The sequence below is a fragment of the Myxine glutinosa genome, chromosome 2, assembly GCF_964187855.1.
Source record: "Myxine glutinosa chromosome 2, kmMyxGlut1.1, whole genome shotgun sequence".
In the NCBI taxonomy this organism is placed as follows: domain Eukaryota; kingdom Metazoa; phylum Chordata; class Myxini; order Myxiniformes; family Myxinidae; genus Myxine; species Myxine glutinosa.
In genome coordinates, this window is record NC_136262.1 from 7,505,124 (window position 1) to 7,517,317 (window position 12,194).

The 12,194-nt window shown below is 49.9% G+C and overlaps 1 protein-coding gene across 1 annotated transcript in view; it reads right to left on the bottom strand.

The window, feature by feature from the left end:
- The window catches only part of LOC137422075 (solute carrier family 12 member 2-like), a 222,851-nt gene that overhangs the window by 120,709 nt on the left and 89,948 nt on the right, over positions 1-12,194 (bottom strand). The window contains exons 12-13 of the mRNA XM_078772946.1: positions 11,270-11,393; positions 10,920-11,021 (exon numbers count right to left, since the gene is read on the bottom strand). Of these exons, the coding sequence (XP_078629072.1) occupies positions 10,920-11,021; positions 11,270-11,393 (226 nt within the window). The remainder of the gene's footprint in view (positions 1-10,919; positions 11,022-11,269; positions 11,394-12,194) is intronic.

Below are 12,194 nucleotides of genomic sequence, written 5' to 3' on the forward strand. Positions count from 1 at the left end.
CGTGCCATGGCTAGCCAAAGTGGTCGAATGCCGGTGGGGGTAAATGATGAGGAGGAATTAATAACCCAGGTCCCCCGAGAAGAATTGGGAGAAGAGGAGGACGTTGATGAGGGGCCGACAGCAGGAGTAGAAAATGGCGGCGCCTCGCACATGGCGGCGGAAGCCGAGCCCGCGGTGCCAAGGTACATGCAATTATTTATGGCGCAAATACAGGCATCCATAAAAATGGAGGGGGATCGACTGAATGGCAAAATTGACGTCCAAGAGAATAAATTGAAAGAAATGGGGGGCAAAATGGATACCCAGAGTGACAAATCCACCCGGGAGAGGAAAGAATTGGGGGATAAATCCACCCGGGAATTGGAAGAGGTAGAAAAAGGGGCTGGCAAGCAAAATGGACACCCAAAAGAGCGAATTGGAAAAAATGAGGGTGGCGTCGAAAAAGGAAATAAAAGAGGCAGGGAAGGACATCAGATGCAAGTTGGGCGAAGAGGTCGCAAAGGGACGCGACGAGGTAACGCGGTGCGAGGAACGCGTGGAAAGCGAGCTTAGGCAGAGCGCAGTCAAGTTGACCGAGGGTGTAGAAATCGCGACTCGGCGTGTGGAAAAGCCGACGGCCGCCGAATTAGAAGAGAAAATTTTAAGCATGCCGGCGGTCGTCGAAGACAAAGAAATGTGTATAGTTGAAATTGGGGCCAAAGAGACGGCAGGTATAGAGGAATTATCGCGGGAGGAAAAAATGGAATCCGCGCAAAGTCCGTGTTCGCATTGTGATGCCGTGCTTGCTAACCCCAATGAAGGTTTGCAGGTGCGGTTGCCGGAGAAGAAGGTCCCGAAGGTGAATAGGAGTGTGTATGGCGCAAAAGTGTTTGGCGGGAAAACATTTTTGGCGCGCTTGGGGTATAGACGGAGCCCGGGCGCTCGTGGAAGGTCCTTTGTGCAGTGTACGAGGGTGAATGGCGCGCGTGTGCGAAGGAAATGTGCACCGGAGCGAGAGTGTGAAACGGAGTGTGAAACGGAGTGTGAAACAGAGTGTGCGATGGCCGAGGAGAGTGAGAGAGGATGCACACCAGAGCATGTGATTGGGTGTGCAACAGGAGATTGCACACCCATGGGTAAGTGTGCGCTGATTGGGTGTGTACCGGGAGAGTGCACACCCGTGGTTGTTACTGAGGGTGTAACAAAAGAGTGTGCGCGGGGTGTGTGTGATAATGGAGTGTGCGAACGGCACGAGTGTGCCTGGGTGGTGTGCACCTAAGTGTGTAAGGGAGTGTATGAGAGGCGCTGGAGCGCCGCGGTGCACGAGTGTGGAACAGGTCGCGTGGGGTGAAAACGCGGCTCGAGCATCGACGCAGACTGGGGGAGCGTTTAGGGCGACGTATAGCCGACGCGAGCCCTCGGTGCGTGGTGTGCTTTGTGTGCTGCGGGGACCGGCAGGGATCGTTGCCATGGCGGTCTCGCAAGGAGCCCCGTGCACGATTCGTGCCAGGCCCCGCCCTGTATGGTCGGTGCCGCGCCTTGGCGGGAAAGGCGATCGGCACGGTTCAAGGGGAGGAAGGAGAGGTCGGAGCTGCGCCCCCTGGCGGGTGCGGTGCTCCGACCGTGGGCGGTTGGGCCATCATGCATGGGACCGCAAGGCTCCACATAGGGATGGCGCCTTGACCCTTGGCCCAAGCATGCCTCCTCCCCTGAATCGAAAATGCCGGACGGACCCAACCAACAGGAGACCAACCACCTGCATGCATTGCTCGGCTTTTCGAAGCCGAGCTGTGAAAATGTATTTCCACACCGAGAGGCTCCAGTGTAGTGGACGATTAGCCATAGTGTTGGCGAATGGTACCCGGCGTGGGGGTGTGGTAGTTTTACCATCCATCACATTGGGGCGCATGAGCACTAGATTAGCGGGTGGCAGGGTAAACTAGCTGAGGGCGGGATAGGTTAATTGTTAGGGATTTAGTAAATGACGGTAGGGGCAAGATTTAAGTAGTGACTTTTGTACAGGTAGAGGGGACGTAGTTAGCTTAGCTGGATGATAATGACGAGGGTGTGCTTAGTGTAAAGGGAAGATGGGAAGCACGAGTATTAGAGGGAAGCAGCTAGTTAGATGATGCTGTGTGTGTGTAGTAGTGTGGAGAAATTGTGTATGGAGACATATGGAATTGTGTGTGAGGGGTGTGAATTGACTTGCATGGTGTGCAAGTGGGGAACAGGTGTGTGAGCACAAGAGGTGTGCAAGAGAGCTCGGTGTGTGTTGAGAATATTTGGTGTGGAATGCTTGGTGCAGGATAGAAGGTGTGGAATGCATGGTGCGAAGGAGTGAATGGGGGAAGATGGACCCCTTCACGAATACCCGGGGTGGGTAGTTTAAAGTCAGGTAGAGGGCTTAGGTAAATTATTGGATATTGACACCTGTGGAGCAGGTAGTGGCAAAGAAGTGCTTGGATGGGTGCATGAGTCTGTGGAATGGCTGGGCATGTGGGCTTTGTTGGTGCGTAGGGTTATTGGGGCACTCCTCCACTGGTAGTCTGTCGGCCAGGTGAGGCCGCAGGTAGGCTCTGGGAGCCAGTTAGAGTTGTGAGTAGTGTTCAATGGGGCCCGAGGATCCAGGAGAAGGACCCGGGTAGCCCAATGCCGAGGAGGGCATCAGGGGGTGAGGGAGCCAGGAGCGGCCTTCCCCAATTTAGGTAGTCGCAAGGAGCAAGGTAAGCTCGGTTGGCGACTTCAGTGGTGGAGGTGCGCAGGTAGGTAGACCTGCTCGTGGAGCCACACGACCCAGCCCCGAAATTGTGCAAAGGCACAGTGTGATAAATTGGGGAGTGAGACCCAAATTCGGAAGAGCACCGCAGAGTGGTCAATGGGAATCAGGTTTTTAGAACCGCATAGTTTAAAGATGCCAATTGGCAGGGTATGACCCCGGGGTAGTGTAAATGAGTTAATGTCATTAGAGTAGTTAGGATTTGAGGAATTCCCTTTGCGCCATCCACATTCATTCACCAAGGTGACGAACCTCCACACTAGCACCAAGTGAACGATTTGAGTGAGTAAGACGCATCACGACGTGAAAGAGACATTGTGGGTATTCCACCTCTTCCTTCTTGGGAGGGATTGGACAACGAATTTGGTATAGAGGGGGATATGGGAGACAGGACGTAGAGACGGAATTGTAATTTGTAAATACAGGGAAGGGCAAGGGTAGTGTAAGCTGACATGGGGGGGTACGAACGGTTAGGGACGAGCTTGCTCTGCTCGCTCCCCCGCGCCCCTCATGCTGCATTGCCTTGATTGATGTATAGCCTTGCGCCCTTTCCTTTGCTAACTGTGCTTTATCTCTCCTCCCCACCCATGGACCCATTTCGGAGGAGTTGTGCAGCAACCTCAAACTGTGCAGCTGCACTTTGCTCCACTTTTGCAGCTCCACCTGGCTCCACCTGTGCAGCACCCATGCTGCACATTGCTACACCTGTGCAGATGAACTGCGCAGTGCTTTGCTGCCGTACTCTTTATTATAACTTTGCTGCACATGTACAGTATTTGCTGCACCACATTACACATGGACCACACGTTTTGTGGCCTTACACTTTGCTGAGCAGTCATTTGCTGCAAACTTACCTCGCATCTTAGGACCACGTATTTTGAGTGGCATCAATGTCACGCAGTTGGACCACATAGGGTTGGCCCTGCTGACAAATAAAAACGGACACAGGTTCTTGTACATTTTATTCTTGGTGGGCCAGGAAAGAAGAACTTTAAGTTTTTATTGCACACAGAAGATGAAGCAAGAAGAAGATGCGGCCCAGCAGCAAATGGTGAACTGTGAACTATTTGAACTGTGAATGTGTATTGGTGCATTGCTGTGCTTTTTCTCCCCTCCAATCTTCTTTCCAAAAAGAACAGGTCCTGGGTTATAGAAATGTAAATAATTAGGTTCTGTGATTGGAAATAAGATGCTACCCACCGGCTTTATGTGTAGTTTGAGAATTAATTCCGCAATTCGGTTAGTTGAGGGTGCGAGTCTGTTAGTTAGTTACACAATGCAGTAGGTGGGACATATCGAGTGTTGTAAAACTGTCACATACACGGGGTTAGAGTAAATGTTAGGGGGAACCACATCTAAGTGTCACATGTAATTAAAAACTAGTCCCAAGTCTTTCTCAAAACCGGTCGTTCACACTTGTGTGGGTTCGACTCGGGGCGAGTCTGACGAGGGAGGGGGGCAGTGCTACGGTTTTGAGATGTGTACAGTAAAGTTAATAAAGGTTAAAGGTTTGCCCCCCATAGATAGTCACACGTGCAACATGTAGCCTCATTTGTAGTATAGTTATGTCTTAGTATATGTGAGAGATCAATTAGTCTGGTGTTGATAAAGCCTGATAGAGAGACTTAGCCTGGTGTTGGCTTAGCGGTTAGGGTGCCGGCTTGGGATCCTAGGATCCTGGGTTCGAATCCCGGTCGATCGCTGAATTAATGCCAGGGGGGTTGACTCAGCCTGTCATCCTTCCGAGGTCGGAAAATTGAGTACCAGCTTGCTGGGATGAATGATCACGGTGTATACCCCGATTTAGAATAGGTACACCATATCCCTGCGCATCGTAAGAGCGCGGCCAAGGGTTGGCGTCAGGAAGGGCATCCGGCCATAAAAACATTGCCTCAAACAGGGAACCATGATTGTCATGGGGTCCGCAAGGCTAACCCCCACTCTAGCGGGGAAAATGGCCTTAAAACGATCATTAGTCTGGTGTTGACTGTGTCAACTGGTGTTGGAAAAAAAAAAAAAAAAAAAACATTTCCTTCTCTGTTCTCATTCGTTTATTCATTCTTATTCGTTCGTTCGTTCTTCGACCACGTGTTTCTCCCCCATTTCCCCAGATAGTTTTCACTCATTAACCTTCAATGTTTACACTTTCCCCTCAAGTTATGTATTCCGTCATATTTTATAACACCTTTTTCTTCTTCTTCTTTAAAAGGCTGCTTTCGACTTGCTCACCAAATCAATTCATCCCAAAAAAAATATCCATCTCCTATAGTGCCTTTTTTCTACATTCCCTAAACTCTCCTGCACTCCATCCTCCATCCAGCATCCTTAAATGTATTTTTAACTCGAAGGTCACAAGAAACTCATTTTGCAATAAATGTTCGTTTCCCATAAATCGTACACTTTCAAAAATCCAATCTCACCCCTCCCCTCCAAATCTTCCCCATAACCCCTCCCCTCCAAATCTTCCCCATCACCCCTCCCCTCCAAATCTTCCCCATCACCCATCCCTTTCAAATCTCCCCCCTTGCCCCCTCCCTCCTAAACTACCCCCTCACCCCTCCCCGCCAAGACGCCCCCTCGCCCCTCCCCTCCTAGACTCCTGCCTCACCCCTCCCCTCCAAATCTCCCCCATATCCCATCCCTTTCAAATCCCTCCCCTTGTCCCTTCCCTCCCAAACTCCCCCCTCACCCCTCCCCTTCAAATCTCCCCACCCTCATTGCTTCTCAATTTCCCCCCTCTCACTCCCCCTCCTCAAAGCGTCGTCCCCGCTTCTTCCCCCTTCAAAATCTCACCTCCATCTCCCCCAACCTTCTGCCTCGCTCTTCCCCCTCCTCAAATAACACCTCATTGTGGCTCACCCAATCACAATCAAACCTTTTGTCCGCCCCATCCTTCCCTTTCTCCGAGCTATTCTGAAATCTCTGACACACCTTCAACAGCTCTCCCTATCTCTTCCACCTCTTCCACATCTTACCCTACCCCTCCTCCCCCCTGTTCTGTATCTGATGCTCCCCCTTCCTCTTCATTAACGGTATGGACCTCAAACATCCGGGGCCTTCGTTCAAACTTAACTGATCTCTCCATACAGGTTGCTTCTGTCAAACCAGACGTGATCTGCTTAACAGAAACTTTCCTCCTTTATGATGTCTCTGATTCCATAGTATCTCTCCCGGGCTACTCCCTCCTCCGGTATGATAGACCTGAGCCTCGTCCTGGAGGCGGGGCTGCTATCTTTATCAAAAACTCTCTTCCTCACTCGCCCTGCACTGCACTCTCTCCACCTCACCCCCAGGAATACCTCTGGCTACGGCTTCCCCTTCGCTCCCACCTCTTGTTCATATGTGTGTTGTACCGTCCACCAAACAGTGATGACTCCATCTACATCTCGCTGTCTGATGATATGGACCAACTTCTATCTACTCATCCCAACTCTCTCTTCCTCATATGTGGTGATTTCAATTGTCACCATGCCAGTTGGCTGGGTGTGGGTACCTCTCTCACCAGCCATGGCTCTTCAGCAAAGGACTTCTGCGACTCACTGGGACTGACACAATCTGTCAATTTCCCGACCCGGATCTCAGTCAACGGAACATCTTCTCTTCTGGACTTGGTTATGACTAACTTCCCTGAAAATGTCTGCTGCTCTTCTTCTGCTCCGATCGGATCATCTGATCATGTCCTTGTTAAAGTGGACATCTCTCTGACCATCCTCAGGGAGCCTGCTCAGCGTCGACGAGTCTGGCATTTCACTCAGGCCAACTGGCATGGTCTTCAAGCAGCCATCAATCATCTGGACTGGTCTCCCATCTCTACCACCTCTGACATCAACTCATCCTGGGAATTCTTCCAAAGTAAATTGCTCTCTCTCATGCACAGATTTATCCCATCTCGTCTTCAGTTGTCATACCCTTCCTCCCGTCCATGGTACACGGAATCTTGTGGTGAGGCTGTTGCCCAGAAACAACTTGCCTTCGTCTCCTGGAAAGCAAATCCAACGGAAGGAAATCTCATTTCCTTTCACAAAGCCCGAAACAAGTGTGTGTCCACCCTCAAGAGAGCCAGGAAACAATATCTCTCCGTTCTCAAGACCGAACTCTCTTATCTGTCTCCCTCTTCCAAATCCTGGTGGCGTCTGGTCAAATCCGTTTCTGGTGTTTGTTCCCCCTCCATCCCCTCCCTTACCTCAAACGGCTACACAGCTGACTCCGCACGTGAAAAAGCTGAATGCCTCAACTCTGTGTTTGCCTCTAAATCTTGTGTCCCAAACCCATCCCTCTCTGTACCCACCATACCCAGTCGTACCCTGCTGCTCCTGGACTCCGTGTCCTTTCCTCCTGACAAGGTGGAAAAGTTTCTGTCAACCCTCGACTCTGATTCTGCAACTGGACCCGACGGCATCAGCCCACGGGTCCTAAAATCCTGCTCTGCTGCTCTATCTCACCCTCTCTCTGTTCTCTTCACCCTCTCTTTTGCTCAAGGTCAACTGCCATCTGCTTGGAAATCAGCCAACATCACCGCTTTGCACAAAAAAGGTGCAAAAACAGATCCTAGCAACTACAGACCAATCAGCCTTCTCCCAATTATCAGCAAAGTCATGGAATCCATCATTGCTTCGGATATGAAATCTTTCCTCTTCTCCAATGGCTTGATCTCTGATCATCAATTTGGTTTCAGACCAGGTCACTCTACTCTGGACATGCTGCTTCTGCTGTCTCAACAATGGATGGAGGTCCTCAATGCCAAACAGGAAATTAGAGCTGTCTCCCTCGACATATCACGTGCCTTCGACACGGTCTGGCACCCCGCTCTGCTCACCAAACTCTCCTCCTTTGGTATCCATGGAAATCTCCACGTATGGCTGGCGGACTTCCTCTCTAGTCGTCGTCAACGTGTGGCCCTGAATGGGTTTCTCTCATCTCCTCTTCCTGTTCAGGCTGGAGTTCCCCAAGGCAGTGTTCTGGGCCCCGTGCTTTTTCTGGTCTTCATCAATGATCTCTCTGACTCTCTCGAAAATCCTCTCTATCTCTTTGCTGATGACTCCACTCTCTGCCGCTCCATTCCTCTTCCCTCAGATCGGCAGTCTGCTGCCTCCTCACTCTCTGAAGACCTGGACAAAATCACAGACTGGTCAAACAAGTGGAACATGTCTTTCAATCCTGACAAATCTCACACTCTTACTATGTCTCTCCGAAAAGATCGACTGGACAACCCTCCCATCTACTTTCTCAACAATCCTCTCCAAGAAGTTCTGTCGCTCAAGATTTTGGGTCTCACTATCTGCCATGATCTTTCTTGGGAAAACCACATTTCCAAGCTGGCCTCCAAAGCCAGTCGCCGACTGGGCATCCTCCGTCGTGCGAAGTCCTTCCTCGGCACACCTGAGCTCCTCACCACATACAAGGCTTTCATCCGCAGCTCAATGGAATACTGTTCTCCCCTATGGGCCGGTGCTCCTGCCTCACACCTAGCTCGGCTTCACGCTGTTGAAACCAAAGCTTTCAGAATTATTGGAATCTCCCGCGATGAAGCTATCTCTGAGGGCCTTTCACTCACTCACCGCAGGCAGGTAGGTGGTCTTTTTGTCTTCTACCGACTCCTCTCCGGCCTTGCACCCCCAGCTCTCTCTGTGCTCTGTCCCCCAAATATTCCTACAGGTCGCACAAGATCTGCCAGCAACCCTCTGATGGTTAAACTGCCGAAATCTCGGCTCTCTGCTCACCTTCACTCTTTCATTCCTCTTTTCTCCCGCCTCTGGAACAAACTCCCTCACTCCCTTCAATCCCACTCCTCCCTCCAGGTCTTTAAAACAGCTGTTCACCACCATCTCTTATCTTCCCCCATCCAAAACCTTGATCTTTTCTACCCCCGCTAATTCACCCCAGATCCACCTTGTTTGAAATTCCAACTTCTTTCCTGGAAGTCCTGGCAGTGTCCATATGTTTTATACCTCTCCCACCGCCCCCTTCCCATGCCCCTCCCCCCAAAGCCCTCGCCCTCTCTCAGATCTCTCGATGTCTCCATGTCTCTCGGTCCCTGCTCTCAAATGTTGTGTTTGTGTCCTTCCCCCTCTCTCCCCATCTTGTCTACCGCTCCCGATGTTATATGTTTTATGTGTCGGTTTGTCTTTCTGTGTGATTAATGTTCGCTCTTTCACGAGCCTCGATCTTGTATACAAAAAAAAAAAAAAAAAAAAAAAAAAAAATTCATTCATTCATTCATATGTGAGAGTAGGCCCCTTCCAGTGTTAATCCTGTGTTGTGTAACGACAGGATGATAGGCCCTACTTCTACAAACCATTCCACGTCCATAGGCTCGATCCATTGCGGATAAAAAGCCCTGGATGTGTTGGGCGCGAGTTAACACGAGGTGGGCCTCGGAAGGTGGAGGAGGGTTGAGGTCGGCGTAGCGGTGAGGCGATGACGGTAAGAATGAGCCACCAATCAGGGCTCACAGCATGTGGCTGCAGCACTGCGTCACAGGGCGTGGTTGGAACATCGATCGGGCTAAGGGCGTGGCAATAAAACCCTTTGCGCAAAGCCCCCACCCCAGTTATGGGAGAGGTGCGCTGAAGTGAGTTCTGAGTTCTGAGAAGGGAGAGGCGCTTGAAAGGACTGGCAGAGGAGAGAGAGGACGTGCTTGAAGAGGATCACTCGCACTGTATGAACTTGGTAGCGAGGGATACGTGGGCGCAGCCAGGGTGTTGATAACATGCGCGGTTCAGCCAAAGTGAGTGAACGCGGCTGAACAACCGCCAGCTGTGCTAAGTCCGCCCTCTACCGTTCGTCCCGAGATTACCCGTTTGTTCGAGCGACACGATACGAGTTCCTGTCTTTGCCTACCTCCATCTCCGCGGGACGTGCCAGGGACCATGGAGAGCCAGACGGGGCCGATCCTGGACGACCACCGTGGCGCTGGAGAACACCTGCTCATCTGCAATACCCCGTGTGAGTGAGACGGGCCAGTTTGTCCTTGGGTATTAAGAAATAAGACTGTCTAAGCTTCCCTGTGTCTCTTCGTCCTGTACTGTATATACGTGCCATAATAATTAAATCTATTTGTTCTTCCTTTTCTTCTGAATTCGAACGTCTTTGTGATTTCTCCATTGACTAAGTGTGGCACGAGTAAAACCGCTTGAATCGGGTTCCACTATCTATAACGGCGCGGATCATGTGTACGCAAACCACTCGGCGTATCACCATCACATGTGGTTCATGCGAGGCTTATTTCCTCGCTTCCAGGGTAGCGCTAGTACTTAGGTACGAGTGAATTTGGTCCAGAAACCCTATTTGGCGCTGTCCGGAAGGGATGTAATAGGTCTCGGGTCGCGCCAGGTCAGTAAAGACAAGGGGATTAATCCCCCCTTGATAAGGGGAGGCCGGCGGCAGATCCGCAACAATATATATATATATATATACTGTATAATTATATATTGTAGAGGTGTCAACAAAGTGTTGGGTCTGCCGAAACGGTTTCTTAACTCGGGGCTACAATCCTGAACGGGTCACCTCCCTGAGGCAGGATCATTTCCCACTATGAAGTATTACTTTGGCCATTTTGATTATCATACGAACTGTATCATCATAGCATTAGTGCTACACACCTTGCCATGTTCCATGGATCTAAGTTTTTGCCTTAAGATGCAACTTAGGATTCAACAAACATCTACCTGAGGGGCATTGTCAGTGGTTGTTCCTTTCCATAGATAACTAGGTAAACCTCTGGGTAAAACTAAATTACCTGAGTGATTTATTGTTCTGTGGCTACATACCAACATGGAAGTACTGCTGAAACACCTCTATGGGGTTACAATCCCGGTCGGGTTGCCACTCCGACTCAGCAAGTCAGGGCAGGAATTTGTAATGTGTTCAGGGTGCCGGCGACTGCTCGCTCACAAGGGACACCGTGGGATCCAACAACTAATGCGGGCAGACGGGACACCCAGCTTAACGTCCGAGGGACAGCAGACACAATGATGGGTCACCCTGTCTGTAAAATACCAGGATGGCAGTTTATACCTGGTTAGGGATTCAAACCCTGGCGAGACAGCTTAAGGGGGCAAGGTTCGCACCTGTAGGCCATCCTGCCAGCCTCTTTTTATATGATTTTGTGAAAATAATGAAATCCTCTTTCCTTTTATTGTAAAAGGTGAGCGTTGAGTCTTACCTGGAGAGCGCGCGATGGAAGCATGGAAACAGGAGAAGTTGATGAGTGCATATGATGCCAGAAAGAAGTTTGATATGATCGGTGCAATGGCGTTGAGCTCTCCTACACAACAATGGGAATAGGCTGGTGATCCAACAGGTAGGTTACTTTCACAGGGGGCACACAGTATGATAGGGTGACGTGGCGTGACGTCATGTTCATTCGTGCCATGTTGTGCTGATGTTTGTGAGGTACAAGTGAGAGGTGCAAAGTGTCATACGACTTGTGAAATATTGAGGGTTAACCATATGGAATGAGTCAGGATGAGTGGTGAAGCACATCTCAAGGTGTTGTTGAGTGAGGTGAGCTACCGATGAGGATGAATCCTGCGGCGATCACAAAGGTGAGCGCATATCCACGGATGGGCTCGTTCCCCTTTCCGTGCCCTCGGGAAAAAATCTCGATATATGGAAAAATCTTGTCTTGGCACAACGCCTGAGGACACACACAACAACATTTTCTTACCTTCAACCACTACATATCCATGGTTGGTCTTGTGCGTTGTGACTTGGCAAAAAATATATGTTTTGGACAAGTATGTTGATCACTCCGGTTTGTGTGTGTGTGTTTGTGTGTTTGTGTTTGTGTGTGTGTGTGTGTTTGTGAGTGTGTGTGTGTGTGTGTGTGTGTGTGTTTGTGAGTGTGTGTGTGTGTGTGTGTTTGTGTTTGTGTGTGATTGTGTTTGTGTGTGTTTGTGTTTGTGTGTGTGTTTGTGTGTGTGTGTGTGTGTGTTTGTGTGTGTTTGTGTGTGGGTGTGGCTGTATGTGTTTGTGTGTGTCTGTGTGGTTGTGTGTGTGTTGTGTGTGTGCTTGTGTTTGTGTGTGTGTGTTTGTATGTGTGTGTGTGTTTGTGTGTGTTTGTGTGTGTTTGTGTGTGTGTTTGTATGTGTGTGTGTGTTTGTGTGTGTGTTTGTGTGTGTGTGTGTGTGTGTTTGTGTGTGTGTATGTGTGTGTGTTGGTGTGTGTGTTGGTGTGTGTGTTTTGTGTGTGTATGTGTTTGTGCGTGTTGTTGTGTGTGTTTGTGTGTGTGTTTTTGTGTGTTTGTGTATGTGTTTGTGTGTGTGTTTGTGTGTGTTTGTGTATGTGTTTGTGTGTGTGTGTGTTTGTGTATGTGTTTGTGTGTGTGTTTGTGTGTTTGTGTTTGTGTGTGTGTTTGTGTATGTGTTTGTGTGTGTGTTTGTGTGTGCTTGTGTATGTGTTTGTGTGTGTGTGTATGTGTTTGTGTGTGTGTGTGTTT